This window comes from Nyctereutes procyonoides, unplaced genomic scaffold (genome assembly GCF_905146905.1).
Source record: "Nyctereutes procyonoides isolate TBG_1078 unplaced genomic scaffold, NYPRO_anot_genome, whole genome shotgun sequence".
Taxonomy (NCBI): Eukaryota; Metazoa; Chordata; class Mammalia; order Carnivora; family Canidae; genus Nyctereutes; species Nyctereutes procyonoides.
Genome location: NW_026575145.1, coordinates 21939180 through 21955786, shown reverse-complemented (window position 1 = coordinate 21955786; position 16607 = coordinate 21939180). Strand labels below are relative to the sequence as shown.

Below are 16607 nucleotides of genomic sequence, written 5' to 3'. Positions count from 1 at the left end.
GGGAGCCTGGGGGTGGGAGGGGAGGTAAGAGGGGCCAGGTCCCCAGACACCACAGCTCTAGTCTTCACCTTGGGTGTTAGGCACAGGGTCCCATGCAAGAAGGTTGAATATAGGCAGCCAGAGGGAACCTCTCTTCTTCCCCAAAGATGCTGCTTTAGGGGCAGGAGAGGACAGAAGTCAGAGGTCAGGGGTTAGATTCTGGTCCTTGAAAGGCTTGAACCTTTAGAGTGGGAAAATGAGGAAGCCAGAGAAGCTTGAATATTTCCAGCCACCCAGTAGGTTCCCCCGACGCAGGCGCAGGGACACCCGGTCCCCGGGGTCCAGGGGCAGTAACACGGAGCTGGTGGCTGCCTCTCGAGTCACATCAGGGTCGTTGGCAAAGGCTGAGATGACAGGCCATGTGTTCAGCATCAGGCTCACCTGGGGAGGTGAGTCCAGTTAGCTCTTCTCCGCAGCCCTCTTCCCAAGACCCCACTTTCCCAAGGGCTTCTTCTTTTCTCCAGTTCCCAAGGGCTCAGTGCAATCTGGTAGGAGGGCTGAGAGGTGGTCACTGTTGGACTCTACTTCCTCCACCCTCGCTGCTAGGCTGGCCCTTTCCTCCCTTGTTCCTGCCCGCTTCCTCCCCACCCCATCCATGGAGGGTCTACCTATGAGTCAGCTGGACTCCACTTATTCCCCCTCCCTCTCCTCCCCTCCTGACCCACGACAGGGCCCCAGCACACAGGTCACCTGGACAGTTTGGCGGTTGTACACCTTCACCACATGGAACCGGAAGCTATAGACACCACGGACAGGGGCCACGAAGGAGCCTGAGGCGCGGTCAAAGCCACCACCCTCATTTACCAGGACCTGTGGGAAGCAGACTTTGCTGAGTAGGGTTCAGGAAACCACTGGGCTGTGGGGTGGGGCAGTGAGTAAGGAAAAGAAAGGGTGGCAAGGAGATAAGAACAGGGAGGAATGCACAGATTCAAACGAAATGGTGAGAAAGGACAAGGTGGGATGTGGGTGGGAGTGTAGGGAAGGGAGCCAGGCAGTAGGGTTGAGGGGCAGCTGGTTGCAGAAGGGGGCTTTTCCTTAAGAGCAAAGTGGTTTTGGGCGGTGGATTCCAGGTCCTTATAGGTTGTCTGGACAAGGGCAAGGGGATTACCTGGTCAAAGTAGATGGCTCCACTGGTGCCATTGCTGATCTCTCCTGCTGGCTCATGGTGGTGGCTGCGGACTGCAGCAAATGCCACTCTTCCGGGGGGTGCCTCTCCCAGGGCTGCTCCCCCAGGCCCTCCTGCAGCTGCTCGGCCAGGCTCACAGACCACCAGACACTCGCCCTCCAGCAGGACAGGCTCTGCCCCCTCTTGGGCCCATCCACACCCTAAGGTCAGGAGCATCAGTGCCAAGGGCACCCTGGGGCTGAGTAGGAGACCTGGTAACCAGTGTTGCTTTGCTCCCAGCATGGCTGAGGGGCTCTGTGACCCGCAAATCCTCTTGTCTCCTGCCCCTTCTTGCTGTTCCTTTCAGTTCCCACTTCCCTCAGACTCTCACTACCTTAGCTCCGCCCCTCAGCCCTCTCTCTGGGTCTCAGTGTTCCCTGGGCTCAGCATCTCTCTCCATACCTCTCTGTGCCCCACGACTCTGTCTGTCCTGCTTCTCTCTCCTGCTGTCACTGCAGTTCCCTCCTCCTTGGCAGGGTATGAAGTGACAGCAGCAGTTGGGCTCTAGGAGGGAGAGGAAGGATGAAGCAGCCATTCAGGAGGGCTACAGCCAGAGCCCAGGGCAGCCCTTCTGGAGGGCACTGAAGGCTGCATCTGGGACAAGAGAGAACTTGCTATGCATCTAACAGTGTACCTGTGCCCATGAGAATGTGTGTGTGTGAGTGTGCACGTGTGCACAAGACAGCCCTACAGCCCCTTCTTTCTCCTTGTTCCTCCTATCTTCAAAATCCCTCACTAGTCAACAGCCCTCTCCGTGGCCCCTTTCTGCGGCTGCAAGAAAGTGGGCGCCCTTGTCTTTTCCCTACAACTGTCTGGGTGGAAAGTGCTTGGGCCAACGGTATCCGTATCGTGTGACCGTGGGCCAGTCTCTTTCTCTCTTTGGTCTTCCACGTCTTCATCTGAGGGTACTGGATTAGTCCCTTTAAGGCCCTCTTCGCCTCCAGCTCTCAACGAGTGGCTCTTCTCTCCCGAGAAACAGCCGCTCAGAATGCACGAGAAACAGGCAGAGGCGAGCCCCTCAGGCAGGCTGGGAGGTGGAGCCCGAGGGAACTGCGGGCGAGTGGGCGGGGCGCGGGGCGGGGCCGGAGCCGGGGGCGGGGCCGGAGCCGGGGGCGGAGCCGGAGCCGGGGCGGGGCGGGGCCGGGAGCGGGGGCGGGGCCGGAGCCGGGGGCGGGGCCGGGGCCGGGCCGGGGCGGAGCCCGGAGACTGGCGCGCGCTAGGGCCCGGAGCCGGCCCAGGGCGGGGGGGGGGGGGGGCCCTGGCTGACTCCACCCCGGGCCAGGAAGTGACTCAAAAAGCTGTTCGCGAGGTGAAGACCGGTCCCCGTTGGGGGAGGACTCCGGGAGGGCCCGCCCAGATTCCGCCCCGTCCCGCCCTTCTCCGCGGGGCCTGCAGGCACCGGGCGGCGCCGGCGGGACCGAGGCCCGAGCGGGCGGCCGAGCCGGGTAGGCGCGCTCTCCCCCGCGCCGGGGCCCCGGGAGCCGAGCCCGACGCCCCAGGGCCGAGCGGCCGGGGGGAGGGGCGGCCGGGGGCGGCGGTGTGGGCGGCACCCGGCCCGGCCCCGGGCCCGGGCGGGGCCGGAGCGCCACCGAGACGGGCTGCGGGCTGCGGGCTGCGGGTTGCGGACCGCGGAGGGAGGGGGGTGGGAGGGGCTAGAACCCTGGAAATGGCAGACCCGGGGCTCCGGAGGACTTGCCAAGTCAAGCCCCAGATCCGTCCGTAGGAGGCCGCGCTGGACCCGGAGACTGCAGAGCCCCGAGGAGAGGGACAGTTTTGTCATCTGTGCACTTCTGGCCTCCGGACCGAGCTGGAGCCCCCCCCACTCTTCCCGCTTGGGGCCGTGGTCAGCCTTTTCCAAAGGCCAGATGCCCATCCCTAGTAGGCAGCCTTGTGTGCTCAAGACTTCCTCTGGGAGAGAAGACTCGGTTCTGGATAATCTGACGTTCCCTTCCTAGACGGACCCAGGTTGTTTACTAGATTGGTGACTAGGTGCGACCTGTTGATAGCTGGTGTAGGCCGGGAGAGCAAAATTTGGTTTGAGGGGATGAGGAGGCACTGAGCTGGCTTCCCTCCTTCCAGGGCTGGGTGGCCAAGCAGCCATGCCCACCTGGGGGGCCGGCTCCCCGTCCCCTGATCGCTTTGCCGTGTCTGCGGAGGCTGAGGCCAAGGTGCGGGAGCAGCAGCACTACGTGGAGCGTATCTTCAGCGTGGGGATGAGTGTCCTACCGAAGGACTGTCCCGAGAACCCTCACATCTGGCTGCAGCTGGAGGGCCCCAAGGAGAACGCCAGCAGAGCCAAGGTGAACACCCCTCTCTGACCCTTCGGGGAACAATGACTCCCTCCCCTACACAGAGCCAGAGGAGAGGAGGGGCTGCTGGGGAGGATCTCTCCGCTCCTTGGTTGTCTTACTGGCAACCTCAGTGGCTCTGAGCTTTGAGGGACTTTGCAAATCTGTATTGATCTGGAGTTTTGGTTTCATTTCAGCCGTGTTGAGCCAGGTTCTGCCAAGACTTAGACAGGTGATTCCACTCAAATCAGCTGTGCTGTTTGGGAGATTGGAGATAATCCAGTTGGGCAAGCAGGCCCTACCAAGGAATTCACTGGGGGATGGGAGGCCAGGCCACATTGCTTCCTTCCACCAGAGGTTCCAGACAGCTCCACCACCTACCAGCCCTGTGGGGGAGTCTCCCATTTCCTTATCTATGAAATGTGAATAATAGCAGTGTCCCCCTCATTAGGCTTACTGTGAATGGGGTAAAGCATGAGTTCAGCAAAAGTTAGCAGTGACAATCATTATGGTGGACATAAACAATACATATACGCATAAATATTTAGAGAGACAGCCTCGTTAATTATATTCAGTTAACTATAATAGTATCTCAAATTGAGTCAAGTTCTAAATGGAAGTATGAACCATAGACTATCAGCTAAACAGAAAAGTAGATTCTTGATCCTTTTTTTTTTTTTTTAATTTTTATTTATTTATGATAGTCACAGAGAGAGAGAGAGAGAGAGAGAGAGAAAGAGAGGCAGAGACACAGGCAGAGGGAGAAGCAGGCTCCATGCACCGGGAGCCCGATGTGGGATTCGATCCCGGGTCTCCAGGATCGCGCCCTGGGCCAAAGGCAGGCGCCAAACCGCTGCGCCACCCAGGGATCCCTTGATCCCTTTTTTAATCCTTACCTTTTTCAGCATCTGTGGGGCTCCATTGCTCTGTCCAGGCTTCTTGGAACTTGGTTGGGGGCGGGGGGTGCAATGGGCTTAAAGGGGCTACTGGGCCATGTAGAATTCCAGCAATCTCCTTTTTTCCTTTCGTTCTCTCCCCCCTCCCCCACTCCTCCATTGCTCCCCTAGGAATTCCTGAAGGGTCTTTGCAGCCCGGAGCTGCAGGATGAAGTCCACTACCCACCCAAATTGCACTGCATCTTCCTGGGAGCCCAGGGCTTCTTCCTTGACTGTCTGGTCTGGAGTACAACAGCTCACCTGGTGCCAGGGCCGCCCGGCTCGCTGATGGTCAGTGGCCTGACCGAGGCTTTTGTCATGGCTCAGAGCAGAGTGGAGGAGCTGGTGGAGCGGCTGAGCTGGGACTTTTGGCCAGGGCGAGCCCCTGGAGCCTCTCAGGGTGCTGGCGTGCTGAGAGACTTCTCTGCCCTGCTGCAGCCCTGTGGGGATGCCCACAGAGAGGCCCTGCTACAGCTGCCCCCGGCCGTCCAGGAGGAATTGTTGAGCCTGGTGCGGGAGGCATCTAGGGGGCAGGGGCCCCATGCACCACCCCTCTGGGATAGGGTGAGCCCAGGCTCACTGGGTGCTCAGTACCAGGGGGTCAGAGCTCCCTTGAGTGAAGGCAGGGAGTCCGTGGACCCTGGACCTATGGGGTGGCGAGAGTCAAGGGGAGAGAGACATGTTATGGAGAAGGAGGGAGGGAAGCAGGGTCCTCCCAGGGCGATGGATTTGGGGTGGAAGGAGCTGCCTGGGGAAGGGGCCTGGGAGAAAGAAGGGGCTTTCAGATCACAGTCAGAAGGAGGAGTGCCAGGGCAGGTAGGACCCCTGACAGCAAAGGCCCTCGGGCAAGAGGGGATGCCTCAGGACAGAGGAAGTTCGTTCTGTGTCCAGGGTGAGCCTTCTGGTGCCCAGGGCCCCTATCAGAGGGCAGCTCAGCCCCGGGGAGCCTCCCTCCTCCAGCGGCTACACAATGGGAGAGCCTCACCCCCAAGGGTGCCTAGCCCTCCGCCCGCACCCGAACCCCCATGGCACTGTGGGGACCGAGGAGACAGGGGAGACAAGCAGCAGGTGGTGGCTCGAGGTCGTGGGTCTCCATGGAAACGAGGCACTCGCGGGGGCAACTTGGTGACTGGCACTCAGCGTTTCCAGGAGGCCCTGCAGGACCCTTTCACCCTGTGCCTCGCCAATGTGCCTGGCCAGCCGGACCTCCGTCACATTGTCATCGATGGCAGCAATGTGGCCATGGTGTGAGTACCCCGGTGGGCCTGAGGATCCTGGGGAGGGGGGATGCTACGAGCGGAGTTGCTGACCTTGGGGACATGGGCCGAGAGGCCCCTGCTCTGGGGCCCTAGAGTGCTGACCCCTTCCCACCGCAGGCATGGCCTCCAGCACTACTTCTCCAGCCGGGGCATTGCCATTGCTGTGCAGTACTTCTGGGACCGGGGTCACCGTGACATAACTGTCTTTGTGCCTCAGTGGCGCTTCAGTAAGGATGCCAAGGTCAGAGGTGAGTTGGGCCTGGTCTTTTGTAACCTGGGAGAGGCCATGCTTCAGCTTGAGGATAACCCCGTTGTGCTCCTCTGTTTCTCTAGAGGGCCACTTCCTGCAAAAGCTGTACTCGCTCAGTCTGCTCTCCCTCACTCCCTCCCGAGTCATGGATGGCAAGAGGATCTCCTCCTATGACGATAGGTACTTGCTTCTCTCCTGGCCCCAGCCTTGAGATTCAAGGCCCCTCCCACGGTGGGGGCCTGGGGAAGAGAAAGAAGCTCCTGTCTGTGCTGTGTCTAAGCCTGGGTAACAGGAAAATGGCCAGTTATTCCTCCGTGTGCCTGTACGAATGGGCCGGTAAACCTGCCCTGCAGGCGCGATGAGGCAGGTGGTAGACAACTGTGTTGGCCCATTCATTCTTCATTCATCAAACTGAGTGATGTCTTGTATTTATGTTAGCTGGTGACGTAAGTAACTGACAGGTACCTTCTTACAACACAGATTTCCAAACACGAAGAGAAATTCCACAACATTCTGGCAGCACCAGAGTAAACGTTCAAAATCACAAGTCAAATGAAGAGACACAAGCCATGCATGCTAAGACTGTACAAAACATGTTCTAATAGAAAGATCACTGGACTTAGACTTCCTAAGACTTAGATCTTAGGAAGATCTGAATTTGAGCCCCATATTGTACTATTCATTGACTTGGCCTGTGGACACCAGTCTCTTAGTGGGCTAACTTTTTTATATCTGGGTCCTCTTCATGCAGTCACCCTCCTTGTGAATATCAAAAGGAGCAAGCCAAAGAGCTTGCCTCACTCAAGGTGCTAGGCAAAGGTACAGTGATTTTTTTTTTTTTTTAAAGACTACAGTGATATTTCTTTTTTTTTTTTTTTTAAATTTCTTTTTTTTTAAATTTTTATTTATTTATGATAGTCACAGAGAAAGAGAGAGAGGCAGAGACATAGGCAGAGGGAGAAGCAGGCTCCATGCACCGGGAGCCCGACGTGGGATTCGATCCCGGGTCTCCAGGATCGCGCCCTGGGCCAAAGGCAGGCGCCAAACCGCTGCGCCACCCAGGGATCCCTACAGTGATATTTCTTAACTGTTCACTTACCAATCAAGTGTGGTAGTGAGTTGCATCTCTCATACAGAATTAGAGATACAGGGTAAGAGAGTTTACTCTCTTGACCAAGGTTGTTACGTGGCAAAGGAAAAGTGAGAACTTAAAGATGACAAATTGTTTAAATGAAAAATACAGGGCACATTCCCTCCACTGGGTACACACCCAGTGTGGGGAATGAGCAGAATTTAAAGATTTTATTTGTTTATCTTAGAGATAGGGAGAGTGGGGAGTTGGGGGGGTAGGGTGGGGGAGCAGAGGGAGAGGGAGAAGACTCCACGCTGAGTGCAGAGCCTGATGCGGGGCTCTGTTCCATGACCCTGAGATCATGACCTGAGCCGAAATCAAGAGTTGGACACTTAACCGACTGAGCCACCCAGGCACCCCAGACATGGGCAGATTTTAAAACCTAATTAACAAGTTAAAGTCTTTTACAACTACAAGTTCTTTATTCTCTAGGATTTTCAGTGTTAAAGAAGAGACTAGTTTTCAAACTGTAGTGATGATATATTTTATCATTTTTGAATACTTAACTTTTTCTCCCTAACAAGCAAATGGTATTCTATAAAAAGGCAGTTCACTTTCTCCCACTGCTCTTCTGTTTTATGTCTAGATTTCACAGATTATCCAAGATATGGAACCTTTCCACACCAGCACTGACACAGAATTGAAACTGAAGAGCGAGTCAGTTGTAATGAATTTTAAAGGCACGTGTCTGTACAGTTATGTAGGTCCCAGTAGGCAGACAGCACAATGTGAATTTGGAATTTTGTCTGGTTACAATGGGTGACACAGTGGTGCGTGGCATAGGCTCACTGAAAGAGTACTGCTGAGCAACAGATGAAATAACACGATAGCAAAATACCCTTAACCTGCAAATGCCTTTTGTATATTGTACGATACCATGTACATTTATATGTCATGTCCTTCATTTGTTTCCCAGACAGGAACTCAGAACCAGACATCTGTTACCCTGAATCCTGATCACTAGTCTCCTGTATGCCACACTATCTTTCAAATACCACCTGCTCACTTAGCAGCTAGCAGTAGGCACATGGCCTGCAGCAGGAGGTGGGGATGCTGGGAATTAGGGAGGGCCTGATCATCGACTTCAGAGCCCACACAAACCCTGAACCAAACACAGTGGCAACTTGGAGGACAGAGAGCCCCCCTTCTGGTTTTGTGGGAAGAGAGGCATTGGCCAGTTTTTGTTGATTGATGACAACAATCATCATTGATGATTGTTGATTGATGGGCTGGATCCTTTTTTTTTTTTTTTTAAGATTTTTATTTATTCATGAGAAACAGAGGCAGAGGGAGAAGTAGGCTCCCTGCAGGGAGCCTGATGTGGGACTTGATCCCAGGACCCCAGGATCTCGCCCTGAGGCAAAGGCAGATACTCCAGTAATGAGCCACCCAGGTGCCTCCATCTTTTGGTTTCTGAACCTGTTAAAAAAAAAAAAACAAAGACCCCCATCCACTGCCTCATGAGTCCTATTCCAGTTTCGTGGAATTAGAATTACTAAAGCGGGGTCTAGGCATCTCTCCCTGGATGATTTAAGAGCTCCCTGGATGATTCTGTTCATCAGTGAGGTTAGGGAAACACCTCCAGATAGAGGGAATAGTTTGAGAAACGTGGTGGCAGTCAGCACAGGACATGTTTGGAGAACGGGGTGTTATCTGATCATTGATCTTGGCAGAGTTGAGAGTACATTAGGAATATCAGGAGAGAAAAGGCTGTAAGGGTGACTCCAGCGAGGTTCTAGAAGGCCTCAGCTTCCCGGCCTGGGCATGTGGACTTTGTTCGGCAGATAAAGGGCAAGCAGGGCAGAGGTTTGTTTAGGGGAAGTCGGGAAAGACTGGAGGGTGGTAAATGGTTGGGGTCAGGGGACCCCCTTCTCAGGATACTCTGCAGTGTCTCAGCTGCAGTGTTCAAATAGCTCTGAGTAATGGTAGGAATGGAGAGGAAAAGGTAGAGTGGAAGGCTTTTCAGAGGGAGAACATGATGGACTTGTGACTGACTGGTGGGGCAGAGTGGAAGACAGAGCTGGGGCCAGATCTCATTGTCTCTCACTAATGAGGCACAAAGTGTTGGGTGGAGGATTGTGGTGGGTGGAGGAGATGCCATTGGGACACAACACTGGATTCGTCTTTGTTTCCTCTTTAACCTGTGGCACCTGAGTCTGGCAGTCACGTGGTGGTTGGGTCAAGGTGAGGTGGGAGGGGGCAGATCTCCATCCCCAGAAGTAGGTTATGGGAGCTGATAATATTCTTTGGGGTTGGGCCCTTGGAGAATCCCAGAACGGCTGCTGTGATTTTTGAGACAGGTTCATGGTGAAGCTGGCTGAAGAGACCGATGGGGTCATTGTTTCCAATGATCAGTTCCGGGACCTTGCGGAGGAGTCTGAGAAGTGGATGGCGATCATCAGGGAGCGGTGAGGGAGCCCTCCCCTGAGGAGAGGGCGCATAGTCAGATCTTTCTCTAAACCGGTTCTGCTCTGCCACTGGGTGAAGACTGGGAAGGGGCTCGATATTATCTGGAAGGATGGTGGCCAGTAGACAGCTGGTCGTGCTGGTGGCAGCTGTCTGGGAGGCTCATAAGGGCCCCTCTGTGATCATACACTGTCTCTCTGCACCCAGCCTGCTGCCCTTCACTTTTGTGGGAAACCTCTTCATGGTTCCTGATGACCCATTAGGGCGAAATGGCCCCACGCTGGATGAGTTCCTGAAGAAGCCAGTCAGGTAATGCCCCAGGTTCTCCTAGGCAGCCCCCAGCCCTGGCCCTCTGTCTGCAGGTTCCTTGCAGACCTGGAGACTTGGAGGCAGTGTGACTTCATCTGGGCCACTAATTCTGTAGTGGTTCCAGTTGCCGTGGGCTTGGCCTTTAACCGCTTTTCAGGAAATCCTGACGTAGGCCCTCTTGGCTGGGAGGGAAGCTTCCCCTAATCTGTAGTTTTGGTGGATTATTTGGAAGAGGGTTGCTTTTACTTCAGTCAGTTGAATTTAGCACACCGTCTGCTGGACCATTAAGTAAGCAATCAATGTTTTAGACTAGAGCTAGATCCTAATAGTGACAGGTCTTCCCTTCAGTGGAGAAGTGGGTTGATACTGCCACTCAGTGGTCAGCTGGGGGAACTTCAGGACTGTTTTGGCGTCCCCAGCCCCTGCTCCCAAGCCTGGAATCGCCCAGCTGAGCCCTTCAGGATGCTTATCCGCTCTTCTTGTTCCCTCTGCTTCTTCCCAGGGCACAGGGGGCTTCTAAGGCTCAGCATCCTTCCAGGGGCTTCACAGATCACGGTCATCAGCAGCAGCAAGGGAGAGAGGAGGAGGAAAAAGGCAGTGGTGGTATTCGCAAGACCCGGGAGACAGAGCGGCTCCGGCGTCAGCTGCTGGAGGTGTTTTGGGGCCAGGACCACAAGGTGGACTTCATCCTGCAGCGGGAGCCATACTGCCGGGACATCAACCAGCTTTCAGAGGCCCTGCTGAGCCTCAACTTTTGAGCCTCACCTGCCCGAGTGGCTGCCACCCCATCAGCTCTAGCCTGGCCCAGCTCAGCTCTTTCTGTGAGGGTCCTTGTGCTGCTCAGACCCTGACCTAGACTCACTCTGAGTTGGTGTGACTTGATTTCATCTTGAGTTGGGACCTCAGATAGCTCTCAGGAGGTTCTGCTCAGCCTTAACTTGTTGACCTTGCCGTACAGGGTTTCTGTAGGGAAGGGGGGCCCACTGGGAAGAACAGGTACTGGAGATGGGGACCACCAGCTCCTCCTTCAGACTGAATTTGGAATGGAGACTGAGGTGGGTAGCGAACGAAGAGCAGGTGGCAAGGAAGCTAAGCCTTTCCTTCCCCTGGCTGTGGCTCTGGATGGCCAGGGGACAGGTTTCTTCCCAGGCCTGGCTGGGCTCCTGCGTGCATTGAATGGGATGCTGGGCCCCGGGGAGGGTGGTATTATGGGGTCTGGGTCACAGTGGGGCAGCAGGGAGCTGGAGAAGGCAGAGGGAGGGAGACTTGGCTTCCGGTCTCAGCTATGTCTGTCTGTGACCTTGATGGAGCTGCTTGGCCTTTACTTCTGCCTGTAAATCAGGGGTAGAAGTGGTGGCTGGGAAGAGAAATAACATAGAAGAAAGCTCCTTGGAGGAAAGGTACTTGCATCAAGTCTCAGGTGTGTCTGTCTGTGGCTGTACAGGCTGCCTAACCAAAACCTCTTTCCCAGAGCTGAGGATCCTCTGTCCCCAGGGCCCAGGCCCTAGATTTTAACACTGCGTCCTCAGTATAACATGCCCTATAATGGCTGCGTCCCTTTTGGGCAATCCCCCAAATCCACATTTACAAGACAGTTATTTAGGGGTGACTGTTTGCATTACCAAAATACTCTCAGGGTTCCTATAAACGGCAGCTGTCCTGTTGCATTCAAGTGTTTACAGATGAACGAATGTGTCAGAAAGTCCCTGGTTAGATGCACTTGCTGAAGTGTTGAGTGTTCACCAAACTGATGAAGCCATGCTCTACAACGACAATGTTAATGTGATCTGACCCCGGCATTTTCTTTACAGAACACATGTTCCATAAACTGAGCCCCACTTCTGCTTTGTGTGTGTGTGTTTGGGGGTGGGAGGGTTTATAGAGGTATATGGAGATGAACCAATTATCTGGAAAGTGAAAACCAAAGAATCCCAAGTTGGAAGGTACCTGACTGGCCACCAGATCAACCACTGTCACAGAAGGACTTTGCCTCTCCATCCTGATTCCTACATCCTGTCCTTTATCTGCTTAAAGTCCTGTGCCAGGAAACTGACTACCTCCAAGTTGTCCATTTCATGTGTGGACAGTATTGGTCAGTTAGACCTTCCTTTAGCACAGCCCCCCACTGTACTTTTCCGTGACCTCTACCTTTGAGGCCAGTCCTTCCCTCAGGAACAATGCAGAGCCCACCAATTTCCTGAAGAATCCAAGATCAGATAAAAAAGTAGGACAGGTGCCCCTGGATTCTGTACTGTCTGGGCTCTGCGGTAGGTCCCTGGACATGGTCCTTTTCAGGCTGTGACTTCTCCCTGGGTGGCACAGCAAGTTGAATACTGCCACCTCAGTTCTTCACTCTAGCAACTAATGTGGGGAGCTGGATGATGATGGAGAGAGTTTCAGGGTCCCAGTGTCTTCACCCTTCCTCCCCAGTGGTGTTTTACACCACTAGCCTGTACTGACCTGAGCTGGGGGCAAGTGTGTTGGGAAAAAGCTAGTTAGGAAGTGACAATGACTCAAAGAGCCCATAGTCCTCTGGGAAGAAAGGGTATTGGCTAATATGGCCCAAATTTGGGCTAGGGAAACTGCTGGTTAAGTTATGGCAGATAACCAGGGCAGTAGGCCAGGGGTATCCTCTGCCCTTTTGTCCTAGGGACTCTGAATGCCTAAGTGGCCTCAATCAGATGAGAGGCAAGTCCTAAGCATCTTATAGACAGGGATGTTGGCTTTGTCCTACAGCAGCTTGATGATCTAGGAGACCAGCGTGTGATTGTTTTATTAACTCACTGCTGTTCAGTGAGATTGAAGGCTGTTCTAGACTGGGGCCTTGTCTCTTCCTCTGATGGTACCCTAATGACACTGTGTGGATAAGTATGCAGGATGACCAGAGAACCTACTGGAAATGGATCATTTCTCTCATTTTCTAGTCTCCACCTTTATAACCCCATGCCCTGGATTTATTACCAGCTCTTGGCAATGGAGGGACTGAGAGAGAGAGATGTTGTCCATTAGAACATTCAAAACCCCATGTAGAGTCATCTGGCATTTTCTTGGACATAAATTCCAGGAGAATCTAGGCCAGAGAGGTGAACTGAAGCCTGTGAGATAATTTATCTTTATTGTCTCAGTCGCAGAACATTTTCTACACAACACAAAGGATAATGGGATAGTAATGGGACATGTAGGGAAGGGAAACCAAACTTGGAAATTCTTTTAAAAGGAATCAAGAGGTTAAGGACCCAATTTGAGGAGACTGCAACCTTGAGACAGTGGACAATCAGTTAAATAAGGTGGAGCAACAGAGCAATGAGGAGGAGGGCAGGGTGAGGAACCCATAAGAACCTGATAGTTTCAGGTCTCAGGGGAGTACCTGAGCCTATTCAGTCTGTAACCAGCAAGCCTCTGTAGAAGGACAGGCTGCAGGCCCTGCCAGGAGCCTCCCCACTTAGGCTACGACTTCCTTCAAAGCAGCCCCCAACTCTGGGAAGGAATACCGGTAGCCAGAGGCGAGTGTCTTCCGTGGGACCACCTTCTGGCCCTCCAGCAGCATGATGGCACGCTCTCGCCCAAAGACAGCTTGTACCAGCATGCCGGGGAGAGGAATGAAGGCTGGGCAGCCCAGGGCGGCACCCAAGGCCTTGGCAAACTCAGCATTTGTAGTGGTGGGGGCTGGAGCCACTCCATTCAGGACCCCTTGCACGTGGCTTGCTTCAAGTGCATGGACCAGGATTCCTGCCAGGTCCCGGATGTGAATCCAGGGGAAGAACTGGTGGCCCGAGCCGATGGGGCCCCCTAGGCCCAGGCGGAAGGGCAGCAGCATGTGATGGATGGCACCACCCCCACGGCCCAGCACAACCCCTAGAGCAGGCAAGAGGGAGGATGCAAGAGGTTCCTCAGCCTCCAGGCAGGTCCACTGTTCCTTCCCACTTTCGATGCCAACAGCTCTGTAGCAGCTGAGGGGTGTGGCTCTCTGGGGCTTTCAGTCCTCCCACCTGCAGGCTGGCCAGAAATGGCAGCCTCTAATCATTCTCTGAAAGCTCAGCTCCCCCACTCCCCCAGCCCAGGGAAGACATTCCAACCAGGCCCCTGGTTCTCACCGGAGCGCACCACCACCTGGCGTGTAGACTCTCCAGGAAGCCTGGCTGCAGCTTCCCATTTGGTTACCAGGTTGGAGAAAAAGTCAAAATCCCCTCCTGGGCTGTCCTCATCATACTCCGCAGTCAGGCTGGGCTGGTAGTAAGCTGCCGGTGGAACAGCACTGGTTTGCCCCAGTGTCCTTGGTCCTGGCTGGCTTTTTGCACCCTATGTTCCTCGCCACCCCCCCCCCCCCCCCGGGATCTTCCCATGGGAAGACAGCGCCTTATTTTTCCCTTTGAGCTACTCCATGGGTTGACCTGTTCTTGCCCTGGGGTAACTTATCTTTAGTTGCAGGGCTAAGCTGAGGGGCTGCTAGAGTGTAGTAAAGACTTGGGGGCCAGGCTGCCTGAGATTTACTCTTAGCTCCACCATTTATTAAGCCTGTGACTTCAGGCAAGTTATATAACCTATTTGCATCTTTAAAATGGGAATAATAGGGGACCCCTGGGTGGCGCAGCGGTTTGGCACCTGCCTTTGGCCCAGGACACGATCCTGGAGACCCGGGATCGAATCCCACATTGGGCTCCCGGTGCATGGAGCCTGTTTCTCCCTTTGCCTGTGTCTCTGCCTCTCTCTCTCTCTGTGTGCTTATCATAAATAAATAAATAAATAAATAAATAAATAAATAAATAAATAAAATAATTTAAAAAAATAAAATAAAATGGGAATAATAACAGTAGCTATTTCATAGAGTTCTTGTGAGGATTAAACGCTGTTATATGTGTAAAACACTTAGAATAGTGGCTGATATATATTCTAAAATTGTTTGTAATTATCTAGTCTCAATGGTGAAATACAAGAATCAGGAGTTCTGTTCCTGAAGAACTGTGGTGTGACAAGTCCTCCTGTGCAGGGACATGGCAGCAGTTGGGACTTTTTCAGGCATCGGGAGCAGTGCCACTATCCCCTCCTTCCTCTAGAGATCCCGTTTCTCAGCGAAAGTATGCAAAGGCCTGGAGAAATATGCATGGATTGAGGGCCTAGGAAATTCCTAGCTTGGATAAGACCAGCGCTCTGGGATATGCATAGCTAGAAGAGCCTGAGCTAGCCCTTCACTGTGCAACCTCTCTTCCTCTGGCTAATATAAAGGGTGGTGATTTGGGACATACCTACACCAGTGACTAAGACCCAGGCCTGAGGGGGTTGAGGGGCCTTGTTGATGGCTCTAGCCAGTATGTGGGTGGTCTCCAAGCGGCTGCTGAGAACCTCTTTTTGGAAGGTTTCATTCCATCTGCAGGAGAAACAAGAGGGAGATAAGCCACTAAATACATTCTTGAACACATCCCTTCCTCTTTCCCTGGGGCTCATCCAGACCCATTTCTAGCAATCCCCTGCCTCGTGGCTTAGAGAAATGGTCCATCTCTCCTGAAGAAAGAAGAGGTATACATTTTGGGCATCCTGAGTATAAGTGAGGATGAAAGTCAACAGCTGAGGGCAGAAGGGCAGGTGGGCGTGGAGGGAGGAGTGGGGAGCGATGAGCAGTTCGCAACAGTTTAGTTCTCAATCTGACATTCTCCAGGGCTCCCAGTTCTCATCAGGGTCACGCCGTCCTCCCTCCGCTCGGAAGGATATCAGCTCCGGGGCCCGGGCTGACCTCCGGAGGGGGTTGAGGATGTTCTCTCCAGCCAGGTTGACAGCGGCATCGCAGCGGGGCAGCCCCGACGCGGCGAGCTCATCCTGTTGGAGAAAACACAGCGCTTTTCCGTGGGCGGGGGCGCCGCCGAGCCAGACCTTCCCCGCGGCTTCCGGAGGACGGACATACCCACGTGATCCGGCCGGGCCCGGGCTTTCGGGAGACCAAAGTCACTTCGTGGCCCCTGGCTTTCAGCAGCTGGGTTAGGGCCGTCCCAATGAAGCCCGTCCCGCCACCTGACCAGAAAATACAAAGTATTTATTCTCTCGGGGTCGCCCTCCGTCCCCGCATCTGGCCCCTCCTCCGCTCCGCTCCGCTCCGCTCCTTCTCGCCCCCGCGCGCGATGCTGAGGAGACGCGCGCGGGTCACCGGGACTGGGGAGATTCGGCGTCTCGAGGCGGGAGGCCAAGGCTGGGGCACGATCGCCCGTGCACGAGCCAGCGCCCTCGCTCAGAACCCGCCTCCCACCTCCCAACCTGTCTCAACCTTTCCGTGAAGCCGCCCCCGGCTCTTTCCGCCCTCCCTCACCCACAAGCACCCGCATAGCGCCCAGGACCTGACGCGCCTGCGCGAGACGTGGAGGGAGGGGAGGGGGAGCCCCCAAGCGAGGCGGCGATGGCGACCTCTGTGCGCATGCGTCTGTGGGAAGCGCGCTCCAGGGAGGGAGGGGGCGGGCGGGATTGGGACTGGGCGTGGCCCCGCCCGGCGACCCGGAAGAATTCCTGGAGGAGGCCGCGGTGTCTCCCTGGGGCGGCGGGGGCGGCGGGGGCGGGGGCGGGCGAGTGGGCGGAGGAAGGAGGGAGGCGGGCCGGGGAGGGAAAGTTTTAGTGGAGACACAGAACAGAACAGCGACCGCGACCAACCCGCGGACCGGAAGCCTGTCGGCTCCGAGCGTCGGCGTCTGGGCGGGTCAGTAGCGATGCCGGAGAATTCGTCTGCCCGTGCGACGGATTTCTTTCGACCCGGCCTCTTAGTTTATCGCTTCTTCTCCCTCTTCGGTTCCTTCCCGTCTTGTAAGGTTCCCCTCCTCTGAAATAAGGCCGCTCCAGCCCTTCTC

At 54.9% G+C, this 16607-nt stretch overlaps 3 protein-coding genes across 9 annotated transcripts; 1 reads left to right on the top strand and 2 right to left on the bottom strand.

Moving 5' to 3' along the window:
* Positions 1-222: 222 nt before the first annotated feature.
* On the bottom strand, positions 223-1447 carry CBLN3 (cerebellin 3 precursor). The gene is made up of 3 exons (XM_055309371.1): positions 1148-1447; positions 730-849; positions 223-420 (listed from the first exon to the last, which is right to left on the bottom strand). Exons 1-3 carry the CDS (start codon positions 1445-1447, stop codon positions 223-225), a joined length of 618 nt encoding a protein of 205 aa, XP_055165346.1.
* A 1073-nt stretch (positions 1448-2520) lies between these two features.
* On the top strand, positions 2521-11626 carry KHNYN (KH and NYN domain containing). 5 transcript variants are annotated; one of them, XM_055309329.1, is made up of 9 exons: positions 2521-2649; positions 2928-3193; positions 3284-3504; positions 4560-5674; positions 5804-5934; positions 6020-6116; positions 9369-9476; positions 9682-9783; positions 10286-11626. In XM_055309329.1, exons 3-9 carry the CDS (start codon positions 3304-3306, stop codon positions 10539-10541), a joined length of 2010 nt encoding a protein of 669 aa, XP_055165304.1. In that variant the 5' UTR covers positions 2521-2649; positions 2928-3193; positions 3284-3303; the 3' UTR covers positions 10542-11626. The 5 variants fall into 5 exon arrangements, with proteins under 5 accessions (XP_055165304.1, XP_055165307.1, XP_055165308.1 ...); XM_055309333.1 differs by lacking the exon at positions 2521-2649 and having other exon boundaries at positions 2872-3193; positions 4560-4718; positions 5319-5674; XM_055309332.1 differs by lacking the exon at positions 2928-3193.
* A 1251-nt stretch (positions 11627-12877) lies between these two features.
* Positions 12878-16115, bottom strand: SDR39U1 (short chain dehydrogenase/reductase family 39U member 1). Of its 3 annotated transcripts, XM_055309198.1 has the most exons (6): positions 16079-16115; positions 15680-15786; positions 15512-15594; positions 15027-15148; positions 13878-14021; positions 12878-13638 (listed from the first exon to the last, which is right to left on the bottom strand). In XM_055309198.1, the coding sequence occupies exons 1-6, from the start codon at positions 16092-16094 to the stop codon at positions 13226-13228; spliced, it is 885 nt and encodes a 294-aa protein (XP_055165173.1). In that variant the 5' UTR covers positions 16095-16115; the 3' UTR covers positions 12878-13225. The 3 variants fall into 3 exon arrangements, with proteins under 3 accessions (XP_055165173.1, XP_055165174.1, XP_055165175.1); XM_055309199.1 differs by lacking the exons at positions 15512-15594; positions 15680-15786; positions 16079-16115 and adding an exon at positions 15304-15505; XM_055309200.1 differs by lacking the exons at positions 15027-15148; positions 15680-15786; positions 16079-16115 and having other exon boundaries at positions 15512-15593.
* Positions 16116-16607: the final 492 nt, after the last annotated feature.

Excerpts from the sequence above, each read along its gene's own strand:
- CBLN3 (XM_055309371.1), bottom strand. The coding sequence starts at position 1,447 with ATGCTGGGAGCAAAGCAACACTGGTTACCAGGTCTCCTACTCAGCCCC. Across the intron at positions 850-1,147 it reads GAGCCATCTACTTTGACCAG|GTCCTGGTAAATGAGGGTGG; the intron begins GTAATCCCCTTG and ends TGCTTCCCACAG. Across the intron at positions 421-729 it reads ACAACCGCCAAACTGTCCAG|GTGAGCCTGATGCTGAACAC; the intron begins GTGACCTGTGTG and ends TCACCTCCCCAG.
- SDR39U1 (XM_055309198.1), bottom strand. Across the intron at positions 15,595-15,679 it reads GGCCCGGCCGGATCACGTGG|GATGAGCTCGCCGCGTCGGG; the intron begins GTATGTCCGTCC and ends TTTCTCCAACAG. Across the intron at positions 14,022-15,026 it reads GGTCTTAGTCACTGGTGTAG|CTTACTACCAGCCCAGCCTG; the intron begins GTATGTCCCAAA and ends TTCCACCGGCAG.
- KHNYN (XM_055309332.1), top strand. The coding sequence starts at position 3,304 with ATGCCCACCTGGGGGGCCGGCTCCCCGTCCCCTGATCGCTTTGCCGTG. Across the intron at positions 9,477-9,681 it reads ATGGCGATCATCAGGGAGCG|CCTGCTGCCCTTCACTTTTG; the intron begins GTGAGGGAGCCC and ends CTCTGCACCCAG. Across the intron at positions 9,784-10,285 it reads TTCCTGAAGAAGCCAGTCAG|GGCACAGGGGGCTTCTAAGG; the intron begins GTAATGCCCCAG and ends GCTTCTTCCCAG.